Source organism: Candida margitis (genome assembly GCF_024628925.1).
Source record: "Candida margitis strain CBS 14175 chromosome Unknown scaffold64, whole genome shotgun sequence".
Taxonomy (NCBI): Eukaryota; Fungi; Ascomycota; class Pichiomycetes; order Serinales; family Debaryomycetaceae; genus Lodderomyces; species Lodderomyces margitis.
In genome coordinates this window covers 36,903-52,388 of record NW_026261808.1, presented here as the reverse complement: position 1 = coordinate 52,388, position 15,486 = coordinate 36,903, and the positions used below count along the sequence as shown (strand labels likewise).

General features: G+C 37.7%; 5 protein-coding genes across 5 annotated transcripts; 3 read left to right on the top strand and 2 right to left on the bottom strand. All coding sequences in view use genetic code 12, as the record gives it.

Moving 5' to 3' along the window:
- Window positions 1-676: 676 nt before the first annotated feature.
- On the top strand, window positions 677-4,798 carry FUN31 (serine/threonine protein kinase; the record flags this gene model as incomplete). The annotated part of the gene is made up of 1 exon (XM_051814654.1): window positions 677-4,798. One exon carries the CDS (start codon window positions 677-679, stop codon window positions 4,796-4,798), a length of 4,122 nt encoding a protein of 1,373 aa, XP_051671837.1.
- A 257-nt stretch (window positions 4,799-5,055) lies between these two features.
- Window positions 5,056-8,061, top strand: CANMA_002570 (uncharacterized protein; the record flags this gene model as incomplete). Its single annotated transcript, XM_051814653.1, has 1 exon — window positions 5,056-8,061. One exon carries the CDS (start codon window positions 5,056-5,058, stop codon window positions 8,059-8,061), a length of 3,006 nt encoding a protein of 1,001 aa, XP_051671836.1.
- An 88-nt stretch (window positions 8,062-8,149) lies between these two features.
- On the bottom strand, window positions 8,150-9,658 carry TAF60 (Taf60p; the record flags this gene model as incomplete). Its single annotated transcript, XM_051814652.1, has 1 exon — window positions 8,150-9,658. One exon carries the CDS (start codon window positions 9,656-9,658, stop codon window positions 8,150-8,152), a length of 1,509 nt encoding a protein of 502 aa, XP_051671835.1.
- Window positions 9,659-9,990: 332 nt separating this feature from the next.
- On the bottom strand, window positions 9,991-11,841 carry CANMA_002568 (uncharacterized protein; the record flags this gene model as incomplete). Its single annotated transcript, XM_051814651.1, has 1 exon — window positions 9,991-11,841. The coding sequence occupies one exon, from the start codon at window positions 11,839-11,841 to the stop codon at window positions 9,991-9,993; it is 1,851 nt and encodes a 616-aa protein (XP_051671834.1).
- Window positions 11,842-12,724: 883 nt separating this feature from the next.
- PRP5 (DEAD-box RNA helicase) lies at window positions 12,725-15,268 on the top strand (the record flags this gene model as incomplete). The annotated part of the gene is made up of 1 exon (XM_051814650.1): window positions 12,725-15,268. One exon carries the CDS (start codon window positions 12,725-12,727, stop codon window positions 15,266-15,268), a length of 2,544 nt encoding a protein of 847 aa, XP_051671833.1.
- Between the last annotated feature and the right edge of the window lie 218 nt (window positions 15,269-15,486).

The window sequence follows — 15,486 nt, the reverse complement described above, 5'->3', positions numbered from 1 at the left end:
TATTATGCATGAATGATATTACACATGTATTACTCACTTCTTTAAATTAGTTGAAGGTGATCATTTGATACTCCCATCATATCTCTTACATTATATTCTATAGATACATTCCCCTATTGTTGAAACTCTTTCTATTGTTAGTTTTAGTAAAGGAAGACTAAAATATAGAATAAGTTGATGAAAGAAATAAGAAAATAAGAAAAAAAAAGGAAAAAAGAAATTTTAAAATTAATTTTGGAAAACAGACACAACAATAACCAGACACACACACCACACAGCCAAAAAGGAGAAAGAGACAAAGGAAATTCATTTTTACAACCAACTAATCTACACAGAATTTATCACCAAACCTACAACAACAACAACAACAACAACTCACTAATTAACTAACTAACTAGCAAATAATCTCACTAAGAGATACCGCATAGAGACATTATAATAACTACTTACATATTGATACCTTTTGACTTTGACATTTTTTCTTTTTGTTTTGTTGCCTTATAATTTTTATTATATTTTATACAAAGATCAACTCATATCTATTCCCGGTCACCAAAAAACACCTCAACACCTCTGCACCATTTTTAATAGATCTCACATAGATTTACATATAACATCATATCACAGTTTACCTAAAATCAGGAAAAACCACACAGTTTTACCATTTTTTTTTTGAATGACGACTACATCTAGATATCAATCATCAGATAATTCAGATCACTCATTACCAACTTCAACAATAGCAGATGAAAATACTTCATTAACTGATTATTACGATGATGATGTAGAAGAAGAAAAAGTAGAAGAAGTAGAAGAAAAAGTTGCTAATGATACCCCGATGACTACTTCAAATTCACAGAGGGATGAGTCAGTACATAGTAATCACAACAGCTGTCAAAATCATAAGGATAACCACAACTACAGTCGTCACAGCCCTGACAATAACAAAATGCAGTACAGCAACAACAACAGCAACCCCAAGTCTCCTCATTTCCAGCCTCCAACGTTTACGTTAGGCACAGAACAATCAAATAGAATATTTCCACCGATATCTACATCTACAAAAAGAGTTGCATCGCCACTATCTAGATCACCAGTCATAAAGGCAGTACAACCACAACACCCACCTCCTCCAAATATATGCCCTCTTCCTCAACCACAACGACTTGAGAACAATAAAAAGACTCCGTCGTCGGAACAATTTGCACCATCGCCTATTCCCCGAGTAGTTGCACACCATGATGAAGAGGCTACTACATCACATCAAAAAGATAACAATTTAGAAGATCTTTTGAAATTTCCATCAGAATCGTCACATGCTTATTCGTACGCTCATTTATCACCCAATTCGTTAGCTCTTCGACTTAATGTATTGAAACGATCATTAGAAATCTTAAAGGATAGACCAGAATTATTTAAATCGATAACCAATCAAGACCACTTTGAGCAAGAATCAACCCCTTTGCAACGATCAATTACCAATACAATTATAGACGACACTTCGATTATGGATGGAGCAGTAACAACTACAACAACAGACTCAGAATTATCAGCAAATACAAGTGGCACAGTCAGATCAAGTATCTTTTCCCATCCCAATCATAGTGCTGATTATATACATGATGTATCGTCACCTACAACCGCATCCAATAATGCTGACAAGAAGAAATATAAACTTCAATCAAATGCATCCTCAGCTGCATTGGCAGCTTTGTTTAAACCAACACTACAAAGATCCGACAGTCTTCCAATTGTGACAAAAGATGAAAGAAAGTTTTCAGCACCGCCAAATTTACAACAAGGGACCATTAACGAGAAGAAACAGCAGCAGAAGCAGCAGAAACTAATAGGCTCAAATGATGATTATAAAGACATTATAAACTTGCTAGAACACGACTTGGAATCTTTAATGGAGAATACCCAGGTTGCAACATCCCTACATGACTTGTCACTTTCTACTCCTGAAGACCAAGGCAAAATCAAATACGATCTTTTGAAAAAGAAATTGATTTATGCTCTAGCCATGCCATTCGTTGAAAACTCAGCGGTGACTTCGGAATTATTAGAAAACAGCATTAAAGAACCATCATCTACTAAATCACCAATGTCAACGACGTTTTCTACAGTTGCATTGAATGAGCTTTCGAGAATTGCTCAAATGAATGACAAGTCACTGACCCAATCGCCAACGACTCCAACCACCAAACAAGAACAATTTAATGCAAAAAGGCCATTCAACTCAATGCTTACAAGCAAGTATTCCTCACCGCAATCAATCTTTACTGTTGAAGCTGATTTACCATTTTCAGTCAAAGCGGCAAATGATTTAGCATGTCTTATGTTTGGAATATCAAAAACAACTATAAAAGCATTGACTTTAATGGATTTAATTGCTCCACAATTTCGCGATTTTGTATTGTCAAGAATAACCGAATACACATTTGAAAATAGTCGTAAAGACTCCATATTGTTCGCTGGGGAGATTGTTGCTATTGTTCGGCCGGGTGATCAAAATTATTCTTGGACGTCACTTTGGGCAAAGAAAAAGGGCAATTTGATCATTTGCATGTTTGATCAAATACCATGTGATGCATTTGATGTGATTATTCTGGGGGCTAGCAAGAAAGATGAAGGCGGGTTTTTCGAACATTCGTATGCAGTTGATAGTTTCCATGAGATTGCTGGTGGCTTGGCTTCTGAGTATGGGCTAGACAAGGCAGGGACATTAAGTGCACTAAGCGAAACAATAAGCAATGAATTGATGAATTATGGGTCTGGTTATGACGAGGAAAAAAGTGCTGCTCAAGATAGTGAGTTTATTAATTATACCAGGTACTTCACATTACAAGTGGACCAAGGAAACGAAAATATCCCCTGTGCCATCACTTCAACCGCACTTCTGTTGGATGATGATTCCGAATCACAGATTAAATTGAAGGTCCACACGATGCCCTACATTGCCGGAATTTTCGTTTTAGATGCCAAGGACTTCACTATCCTATCATGTAATAACGCTATAGCCAAAAATTTATTTGGCCGATCGGCAAAATATTTGCGTAATCGTGGCATTGATGAATTGATCCCTAATTTCACCAAGATTTTGCAAGTTGGGCTTGAAAAAAATATCGAGACTTTCCAAGTTGTTAATGGTTTAGTATTACCTGAACATTTCTTTAGAAAATACGATTCAGTTATAAAGTATCAAGAGCAAGCTGACGCAGAAGGGTCTGAAGAAGACATTTTTTTCAAATGCCCCGGAATTGAAGGTAGGCACCGTGATGGCAAGACGTTATTCGTTGATGTTCAGGCTCGTGTGTCTATTGATAATGCATTAATCTTGTGGGTGACGTATTCGCGAACTAAAAGAGATAGCGGCTTAGGCACCGAGTTTGAAGCTTTGAGCTCTTCAGCTTCATCAATGTCTCTAGCTTCAGCTGATGAGCACTCAGAAGTGTCAATACCATCACGAACGCAAACGCAATCGAATTTGTTGCACCATCAGGATAGCATACAAATCCCTCATGTGCAGCAGCAGCAACCTCATTATCAACATTTACACCCACATCATGCGGCTCTTGCTCGTACCAGGACCCATACTGGCGGCTCGACCGCTTCTGCCAACAATATCCCTTCACAGCGTAAATTGTTTGAGGATGGTAACGAAGAAGACTTATTAGAATTCTCCCCAAGAGAAGTGACACGGTCACTGAGTACCCGAAGGGTAAAGACTCTGTCGTTTGCCATGCCCTTTAACAAATTGGATAGTTTTATTTACAAAAAAACCAAAGCTGATGAAATTAGAGAAGCAGATACTAGCAAGTCCCAGGATACTGAGTCGATTGAGCTGAAGGATAATATAACTCCCGATGATTTGGATTACAATATTCCATCGTCAGCATATTCGGAAGAGGAAATATTGGCGTTGGAAAACCAATCATTAGCGACAATTAAATCCGAATCGACGCATTGGCCCGATCAAGTTGGATTAACGAGACGTACCAAGAGGTTTTCCGAATTTAAGATTCTCAAACAAATGGGTGAAGGTGCTTATGCCAAAGTCGTGTTGGCTCAACATAAAGACGACCCCGTGTACAAAATCATTATTAAATGTATCGATAAAGAAAGAATTTTGGTGGATACATGGGTGCGAGACCGTAAGTTGGGTACTATCCCTAGTGAAATCCAAGTCATGGCATTTTTAAATTCAGAGCCTCATCCCAACATTATTCGAATAATTGACTTTTTTGAGGATTCAAAGTACTATTATCTTGAAACGCCAATTTTTGGTAATCCCCCGGCAATTGATTTGTTTGATTTCATTGAAGTTAAAAAGGATCTTTCTGAATTTGAATGTAAATTCATTTTCAAACAAATTGTATCGGCAGTGTATCATTTACATAAAGAAGGCATTGTTCATCGTGATATTAAGGATGAGAATATCATTGTTGATGAAAAGGGGTTTATCAAGTTGATTGATTTTGGGTCTGCTGGGTATGTGAAACAAGGTCCATTTGATGTTTTTGTTGGCACCATTGATTATGCCTCGCCTGAAGTGTTGCGTGGCGAAAAATACGAGGGGAAACCGCAAGATATCTGGGCATTGGGGATTTTGTTGTATACCATGTTGTACAAAGAAAATCCTTTTTATAACGTTGATGAGATTTTGGAAGGCGATTTGAGGATTCCTTATGTTATTAGCGACTCGAGTTTGTGTTTGGTTAAACGGATATTGGTTCGGGATGTTGAAAAGAGACCTACAATTAGTGATATATTTGAAGATACATGGTTGAAGTTTTAGAGTAGACGAGATTGACTTTTTGTTCTATTTGAGATATGTGTAGAGGATATGTTATAGTTTAGACTATTTTTAGATAAATTAAAGAGATTGTGATAGAATACTTTTCAGGGTATAAGGTGTAGTAGTCTGATGGCAGAGGTGGTGGTGCTGTGATGTAGTATTTTATTTAAGATGCGCGAATCTGTTTTGATACAAAAAAAGAGTTTATTCTTCAATCAAATGAGTTGCACAGGTTAGCACACAATCTTCCCCATACCATGAACAAAGAAGTGACAGAAGAAGAAGAAGAAGAAGAAGAAGTCACCAAAGATGTAGCTGCAATACCTGACACATTCAAAATACTAGATTCAAGCAACAACATTGAAATTGTCATTTCACCAATTCACATGATAAATTTAAAATCAATAATCGATGTGATTCCTACACAAACATCACTACAGTCACATCAAAGTCTATTATCGGAACTCTCAAATGATAAGAATAATACTACCATGGTGGAATCAGTCTTGCACATTTTCAAGAGTGATAAATTTAAACTACGATGCGATGGATATTGGTTGTGCAAGTTGAAGTTTAAAATTGATGATAAATTCAATCATTGGGGTGTTGTTTTCCCCATAGTTGGTATTGCTGAGAAGGAAAATGGCGATGGGTGTAAAAGTTGTGGCTATTTTGGTGTTTTCAAAATAAATGAACTTATTTCTGAAGATAAACTGGCCGATTACATGTACCCAATTTCAAATGAGGCAGATTTGATAAATGCAAGTAAAGAAACAGCCGAGTCCACCAATTATATGCCAAGGGAGATGTTTGAAGACACTATGGAATCATTTTCCATGAAGCCACCAGCATCAATGGTGCACAAAACGGCAAAGGCCAATGCTGGCCATGACAATGAGTGGTCGAATGTCATTTCTTCGTCTCCATCTAAACGTGAAGAAAGTCACGATCCAGTACAATTTCTAACTAATCGATATTACCATTCATTGTATTCGTTGAATGAACCATTGAGTTATTTCCCTAAGACTGCACTAACTCGATTTAAGAATCTTTGCCTAGCAAATGAGGCGCTGATTTTGGCCGTGCTTGATACATTTATTTTATCCATGGACAAATTTGATCAACGGTATGATGGGAAATCAAGTGGGGGGTTCTTCATTAATGATGAGAATTTATCTGAATGTGAAGTAAGGCATCAGGGAACATTTAAAGAAAGACTTGGGTTTAGTGTGGAAAGAAAAACTACAGAGGACGGTAACGCTGGTAGGAAGAAGAAGGAGAACATAGAATATGAGAATGGTGAAACAGGCAATGTGATAGTTTTGGATGGGATTGACAATGATAAACTTCAGAAATTAATCTTGGAATTGAAAATTCGTGAAGCTCAATTACAAATTATCCTCTTGTTTGAAGTTTTCCAATCTATGAGTATAAATGAAGATGAGTTTTTGGCTCATAATTTACAAAAGCTGAATGAGTTGTTGAAGCAAACTCAAGATCAACAAAAGGTGAGTTTAGTCCGGGCTAGGAAAAAGAGAAAAATCAACAAGTCCGAAGCTGGTGATGACATAAAGAGCAAGAAACGAGTTAAGCCAACAACTTTAGTGGCTACTGCATCTTCTACGCACGATGAGCTGAAAAAGAATCGAGAATTTTCCTATTATCTGTACTTGAACAAGTTGATTGATCGGTTGAATTTGTGGGAAGTATTAGTGTCAGAAGATAAACATGATAAACGTGATAAACGTGATAAGCATGCTGGTAATAATGCTTCGTCTAGTTATGGATTTATGGCGTATGTGTTGGTGCCATACTATAGTAAAACTTTACCAGTCTTGATGAAATATGTGATTCAGAATATGAAAAACACAAATATGAAATTAACCACTAATCATAAGAAAAAAAAGAGCAAGAAAAAGACATCCCCATCTTCGTCTGGTACAGTTGCTGACAATGATGATGATCCCAAGCAGCAGTCAAAAAGTGGTAAAAGTGGTGGCAGCGAAAAAACAAAGCCTAAATTGGAAAGAAAACCACTTCTTAGCAATGATCATCACCTAATCAAGGATATTTCTATAGCTTCATTAAAACGATCCAAATCAAGTATTGGCCAATCATCTCGAGATTTGGACAAGCGACAAGTTGACTTGAATTTCAAACAGCCACTATTGAAGAAACAAAATAGCCAATTTGGGGACGATAGTACTAAAGCGAATGCAACTTTTTCGGCGTCAACAGCAGCATCCTCATCATCTTTGTTTATTTTTGGTCAGGCAAAGCGTAGCAAAAGTATAGCAAATGGGGAGAAACCAGGATCGAATTCGGTTGTCAATGTTGCAGAGACGCCAATGAAACCGGTACGTGGTGACACATCAACGCATGGTCCTGGTGCTGTTGGTGCCGTTGGTGGCAATTTGATGAAATCGTTTTCGCAAATTGAAGCTACACCGGCTAAACAAAGGGTTGTTGATTTGGAAGTGTTTACACCTGTGAGTAACGCTGTATCGAAATCCAATGAGAGTAGCACCCACCAGAATCAAGTTACAAGTTCGATTTTCACCAGTCCTGCAAATGGTGATGGAACTGAAGACGGTAGTGTGCCATTTTTGAAACCTGGAGCAAGTCTGATGACTCAGCGATTACAATCCGCTGCTGCTGCTGCAACTTCTGTTGCTACTTCTGTTACAACTTCTCCCCATCAAGGGAGTGATGTTGTAGTAATTGAAGCAACGCCAAAGCGACAAAGAACAAATGAAAGTGCCACATATACCTCACCAAATGATATGGTTGTTGAGGCTACACCAATACGTAATGGTGTAATTGAGCGAGGAACTCCTAAAAGAGAGAAATATCTAAATCCATCAATCATACAAGCTACTCCTGTGCAAAATGCGAGTAAGTTGAATTCGTTGCACAATACTCCTGCTGTTTCAATAGTGGAAGCTACACCGAAACAACAGCAACAACAGACAAAGCATTCACAGTCACCATTCTTGAGACGTGCTGAAGGTACTAACGAGTTTAAATCTCCCATAGCGCGTACATCCACCTTGTCCTCATCACCGCTGGTTCACAAAACCAAACCAGGTGATCCAATCGCCATTTCTGAGTCGCCTATATATAGTGCCTACGCCGCCACGGGGTTGTTATCATTAGATAGTGGTGCACAAGAGAAGGGTGAAGAAGATGACATTGGCTATGATTCAGATGAAATTCTCAATCCCAAGAAAAAGAAAGCAAGAGCCACGTATTCAAGACGATGATTTTTAATAGTTTTAATGTATAATGACCCCCATATTTTTTAATGAAATAGAATTATAATGATACATTGTTGTATTTTCTTATTTTGTTTTATACTGCTACTTCACCAAAAAATATACCTCTCGCTATATCTTTTGCATCTGGTTGGTTCAGCACCAAGTCAGCCAATGGTTGGCCAATTCTTTGTTTTAATTTCTCCTTAATTTCATCCGGTACCTCACTAGATCCGTCATCTACTTCCATCTTATCGGTATCGCCATCGTCACTAGCAGCGCCTGTATCGATTTTAACACTCAATTTTCGTAGTATGTCAAGCACAGTATTGATCAAAATGTCTCGTTCAAATTGTGATTGATTCAGTTCAATTACTGACGAATACCAAATTTTCAAATTACCAACAAGGACCAATTTCAACACTTCATTACCGAAATTCTTCAATCCCAACAAGGCTCCATAATGAGTTCCCACTGGTTTGGTCGAATCAAGCAATGCTCGCAATAACGTTCGAGTTACTCTTGGTCTTAAGGTCGAATATGATGATCCATGGACTTTAATTATATGTTCGAGCAAAATAGCAGCAAATTCACGTACTGCCAACTGGTTCCGCAAACTTTCTTGGTAATTGTCGGCTGATTCTTTAATAACAGGCCCAATACGTTTTGCCAATAATAAAGTCAAGATGCATGGCATTAGTGCATGGACATAAGGGTCAAGAAATATGGTCTTGTTATCAGCCAAAGCCGATATGACTTCCAACATGGTTGATAAGATTTCGATGTTTCTCAATTCATTGGTTATTTGTTCGGCTACAAATTGAATGAAGTAGGGCACTAATTGATGTAAACCGGGGTCGGATTTCAATGACGCCAATGCGGCATTTTTCAAACTCTCCTTTTCAGGGTCAGTCGATATTAAAACCTCAACCACTTTGTCGAAATACAATTTCAATTCTTTTGAAAGAACGTGTTTGACTAACGGTTTAGTGTCGAATTCTTTATCGGTTGGATTCTTATTCTTTGTAACATCATCTTGACCATCTTGACCATCTACCGCATTTGTTGAGCTACTTCCCAATGTCAAAATATCATTACCTAAATATGACGAAGTAGCACCGCGAATTGCTGGAGGTAAGCTTTTAATTTCCGAAGGTAATGGGTTTTGAGGAACTATAGGTTGAACTCCTTCAATAGCTAACCAATGAGCAGTGAAGTTGCATCTTCGTGGAACTTTGGGTAATTCCTGATTAATCAATTTTTCAAATTCAATTTCTTGGTCATCGAGATAATACAATGTTTGTCCCCCAGCTCCCACCATTGTCTCTTTGAAATTCAAAGGTTGGGAATTATCATACCCGTACAATGGTTCAACGTTTAGTATCTTCAACGCATAGTCTATATCTGAAGTGGTTAACATTTTTCGTTTCGAATGGCGCATGAATTTTATAGCCAATTCAAGGATCTCATGAATTCGGTACTCAACATCCATAGCAAGATTCTTGGCTGCTTCATCGGGTAAATTTATCCCTAATGAATCGGCTGAATCTTTTACTGTGTCATATGGTGACCATAATGAGTGTGATAATGGAACTCTTGCATCCATAGTATATGTGTGTGTTTGGATGAAGTCTAATTGGGTTGATTGATCGATTATTGTGTGTTGTTTTCGCTGTGAAATTCTTCTTTCAGTGTGCAAAGATTTTGTGCGTTCGGCACACGACAGTTTTTTGCTTTACCAAAGTGTGCACCAAAGTGTAACACATGAGACTTGGGTGGTTCTCACTACTTGAAGTAGTATTGAAATTCATAATATCATGTTAGACGATCTCTATGTACAATTAATTAGGTATTAACAAAAGTCTATATAAAGTACTTTCCACACGCTCTTCTTTTTCCCTTCTCTCTCTCTCTCTCTCTCTCTCTCTCTCTCTCCCTCTAGTCAAGTAATCTAGGATTAGCATCGGTTACCTTTTTCGATGCAGCTCTATAATTAACATTTTCTCTCAAATGTTGGAAATGAGGAACCTCAATAGCAACTTCATTGCTGAAATGGGGATCTTCTTCAGTAGTTATCCTTGATACTTGTTTATAAACATTGGCATCCTTAATCCAACTTCTAATAAAATTAACACAAGCTCCATTATGTTGCATGTAATTTTTATAAGCTTTAACAAGTGAAAAATACAATCCTAACCTTTCATCTGATTTGTAGTTTTCAGCAAATGCAGTGGCAGCTCGAAGTGCTGACCAATCAGCATTGGCAATATATTTGTAATTTTCAGCATCCAACTTTGCCAACAAATTATTCCACAACTGTAAAATTTCAGGTACGGAGTAATCAACTTGTCCCGCTTGTTTTAAAATGACACGGTGGGAAATGATACTTTTTTCAACATTGAATTTGTCAAAAGCGTCAATAACATCCTGTGCTAAACTCTTTTCTGTCCATTGCATATTCGAAATTAAGGTGTTTAAGAAAACTTCATCAATTTTAGGGGCTTTAGTAAAAATCAATTTTAAAAGCTTGATTGATTCTTCATTTGGTTCAGGGTACTTGTTGAAGAACAATTTAAATAAGCCGGCATTGATAGTGGCCAGTTTTGATGAGCTAGTGGCAGCACTCGTTTCACCATAATGATTCGAAATACGACTCCATAATTGGATCACATCCTCCATTGAATCACCAGCATTGACACAATTTTCCAAGAATGAAACCATATAAGGGGCTTTTAAAACAACAACATAAGGCAAGGATTCGGCGTTGTCGACAGCCCTGTCAAAAAATCTCTTGGCGATAACAACATCTTTACATTGTCCAATAAATGATAAATGCAACTGAGCTAAACCACCCAAAATAGATTTTTCTTGAGGATTCTTTTCATACAATGCCATTAAGTCTTCCAAGGCATCTAAACCCCTAGCATGATCGCCTTCATTAATGGCAACTTGTCCAATTCTATCAGATAAGAATGGATGAACTGGCTCATTTTCATTGACACTCATGTTATAAATCAGTTTGATTTCTTCGTAATTAAATCTCTTTGTCTCATAAGCCACTTGAAGTACGATCGACAAGACATCATGACTTAAATACAATTGACCGATACCATTACTTGATTTTTCTGATTGACTAACTCCGTTTTCCCATAAACTCATAATTTCTGTATTCAATTTGAATTGCAACAAAGTTCCAAATATTTTGAATAATATACGACTCGATAAGACATTGTTGAAATCTCCAGCAGCAACCAATTCCATGAGGTTTAATACAGCTGTTTGATAAACGACATCTTCTTTAAATGCGTCAGCCTGATCTTTGTCTCTATTTCTTGAGTTACCTAATCTAGTTTTCCTCAGGGTTATGGTGGCGCTATATAAATTTGCAGTGTATCTGTACAAGTCCTTTTCACTCATTTGACTTCTAAACTTTTCATCTTGAATAAGGTTAGAAATCTCTTCAATATCTTGGTAAGTAGAACTGTCTCTTGGAGTCCAACGTTTGGCATAATTTGGTTGATGATGCTTATGTTCATAGTAAGCAAACTTTTCTTTATAATCGTTGGAAATAGGTTTCTCTTGGAATGAAGACAGTATAGTAGCGGAAGCGGAAGCAGTGGAGTTATTTCTAAAGAATAGCTTTGAGTCTAATGCAGCAGATGGTTGGGGTGTTGTTGTTGTCGTCGTAAGTGAAGAAGCTGTGGGAACACCAGATCCATTCTTGGCTAGTTTTATCTTCAGGATTAATGAGGGACGTAACCCTTGCGAAGTGTTTATTAATCTAAACATTGTGTTTCAGTTTGGTTGAGGGATATACACAAACACTCTTTTGTAAACTGATAATGAAAGATTGTTGAATGTATATATATATATATATATGTTTATGTATATATGTATTTGCTTTCGTATAGAAAATAATTTTCTTTCTCTTCTTTCCCTTTTGGTAATTTCTTTTTTCCTCTTGTCATTTACTTCGACCTAATAACAGCCATTTGAAAGTGAGTGTTTATATACAGGAGACAAAAAAGAAAAACAATATAGAATATACACTATACACTATACACTATACACTATAGAATATCACCTGTTTTTTTTTCTATAGTATGTCTATATATTCTACATTCTTCTTTTTAAAATTATCAGCCACCTTTCCAACCACTTACTACTTTAAGTTAGACAGTCATCCGTATCGCGTTAATCAATCGGCTATGTTCTCCTTTAAGTATTATCTAAGACCAATAAAGCCATAAATGTTAATGACTCAACATTTTTATTCTCTGTTGAGTTGTTGGGGATAAAACATCTTTAATCACCTCATGATGCAAAAAAAGGAGAAAAGAAAGGAACTAGACTATAATTCAAACAATAAAACACCATCGTATAACCCAACATATTTGATTAAAATGATAAAAGACTCGTGTCTATCCAATATGCTCTTTCCTACTTTTGCAAAAAATCAAATGATAGGTAGCGACCAAGTGCTACCAACTTCAATTTCCTGTGGTACTCTTTTTTTTTTTTTTACCCTCTTCCAGCTTTTGACCACCAAATATCATATCAATAAAAGCACTAGATTCACAGCTTACAGAGAGTGCTTTGGAACATCGCATAGATTTAGTTTGTGTGTAACAATATTACGCTGAAAAAAAAAAGCATAGAGTCAGCTCCTAAAATGGACACCAATACTAACCGTTTAAATGCTAAAGACCTGAAAGAGGAAATCTTGAGAAAGCGACGTGAACAATTGGCAGCATGGAGAGAAAAGAAGCAACAAGAAAATAAGCAAGCATCGGAGTCGCCACCGGTGAACTCTTCCGAAAGCGATTCTTTGGAAGCAGAGAAGAAACTAAGACAACAAAGACTTGAGCAATGGAAAAAGTCACGTTGTCAAAAGGATAGCAGCTCTACACCATTAGCGGCTGCTCCCAACCCAAGGATCAAGATATTCAAAAAACAGCCAACTGCAACTCATAAGCCCCAAATAAAGAGAACATTTGATGAATTCGAATTTGAAGAGGAGGACAGCCAGAAAAAGAAACTTAGATTGGTTGCACCCCCTTCTGCTTTTGGAAACCAGAATGAAGCTGACGACACAAAAGAACTGAAGTCTGATGATGAACTCGATGCATTTATGAAATTAATTGACACAAAGAGCAATAAACCTGAGACAAATGGGGCCATGCCAGATATTCAAGTAAATTCCACCGACGATGAAAGTGCTGGTGAGGAAATGGACCTACAACATTTGATTGACTCAAAGTTGGCTAAATTAAACAATACTACGAAAGAGTTGAAAGAAATCGATCACTCGCAGATACAGTATCCTTCTTTTAGAAAGGATTTTTATCAAGTACCTTTTGAATTGCTGACAATGTCTGACGACGAAATGAGCTTGTTAAGGTTAGATCTTGATGATATAAGAGTCAGGGGAAACAATGTCCCACCTCCGTTAACCAAATGGACACAGTTGCTATTACCGGAGAGTATGATGTCCGTAGTAATTGATCAATTACGATTTAACAAGCCATCACCGGTGCAGTCACAAACTATTCCCGTAATTTTATCTGGCCGAGATTTGATTGGAGTTGCCAAAACTGGATCAGGCAAAACTTTATCATATGTGCTTCCTATGATGAGACATATACAGGAACAGCTACCGCTGGCTAGTGGGGACGGCCCTATTGCTGTAGTTCTTAGTCCCACCCGAGAACTAGCTCTCCAAATTGAGCAAGAGGTTTTAAATTTTGCAAAGAAGCTTGATAAAAGAGTGACTTGTTGTTATGGTGGATCCAAGATTGAAAATCAAATAAGTGATTTGAGGAGAGGTGTGGATGTGGTTGTTGCAACACCGGGAAGAATGATTGATTTGTTAGCGGCAAATGGAGGTAGAGTGACATCAATGAGACGTACAACGTTTGTGGTGTTGGACGAAGCTGACCGAATGTTTGATTTGGGGTTTGAACCTCAGATAAGAAAGATTCTATCACAAGTGCGGCCAGACCGACAAACTGTGTTGTTTTCTGCTACATTTCCGAGAAAGTTGGAACTATTGGCCAAGCAAATTTTATCTGACCCCGTGGAAGTTATTGTTGGGGGTATTGGTGTGGTTGCTAAGGAAATTAAACAAGAAATTGTGCTTCTTCATGAATCAAGTGATGATTACTTTCAAGAGAGGATCAATTTGCTACGAAACTGTGTGCTGGACCATTTGCAAGCCGTTGAAGATAGCAAAGTGCTTGTATTTGTTGAGAAACAAGTGGATGCAGATAAGCTAGTTTCCAATCTAATTAGCCATGGGTTACCATGCGTATCAATACACGCAGGAAAGGAACAAATTGATCGCAAATATGCCATCAAGGAGTTTTCAGCACCCGATAGTGGCGTCAACATCTTAATAGCAACATCTATTGCTGCTCGAGGACTTGATGTGAAGAATTTGGGATTGGTTGTAAATTTTGACCCACCAGGCCATCTTGAAGATTATGTCCACCGAGTAGGTCGTACTGGAAGAGCCGGTGCTAGTGGTACTGCCATAACGTTTGTGTCCAAGGCTCAAGAAAGGGAGATAAATGTATTGGTAAAGGCGTTAAAGTTGAGTTCCAATCAAGTTTCTCCCGAGTTGCAAACTATAGCTGATTCTTTTAATCAGAAGGTGAAATCGGGGGGAGCTAAAGTGGGCTATGGATTTGGTGGTAAAGGGTTGGATAATTTACAAGAGGCACGTGACAACAAGCTAAAGATGGAAAAGAAAATGTTTGGGGAGGAAGCTGAGGAGAAGGATAAAGAAAAGGAGAAGGAGTCATCCGTCAGCAAGAACAAAGAAGACTCGCCATCTGTCATGACTCTCCCCTCGTTTGAGATTGTCGAAGGTAATTCTCCAGAGACTGCCGGGCCAGACAAATGTAAATTTTTCTGTCGAATTACGATCAATGATTTGCCACAAAAGGTCAGATGGGATGTTGTGCAACGGGAACAATTGTCCAAGATCATTGAAGGTAGTAGAACATCCATTACTACTAAAGGTCAATTTTATCCAGCAACCCATAAATTAAATGCTGCCAAAGATACAGAACCAAAGCTTTATCTTTTGGTTGAAGGGTTGACTAAGAAATCAGTTGAGGATGCAATTTCCCTAATAAAGGAAAGAATGTTTAAGAGCATTGAATCAATAAGTGCTGATGATCGTGGTGCTGCTACTGGTAGGTATACAGTATAGAGTATCGTAGTGGGGTTAATTACGGAGTCTAGTTGCACATTTAATTCTTTTAGGTCGTGTAACTCCGTCTTTTCCATGTATTGCGGAGTTAATGGAAGAAACCAACACTCATTAAAAATGGTTCTAAGACCGAGGAGATAAGGTAGCGTTTACTCTGCTTCAAATGGGTAGTTCCAACAAATATGCTCTCAGTGATGGTGCTAGTAGTGGGATTGTGG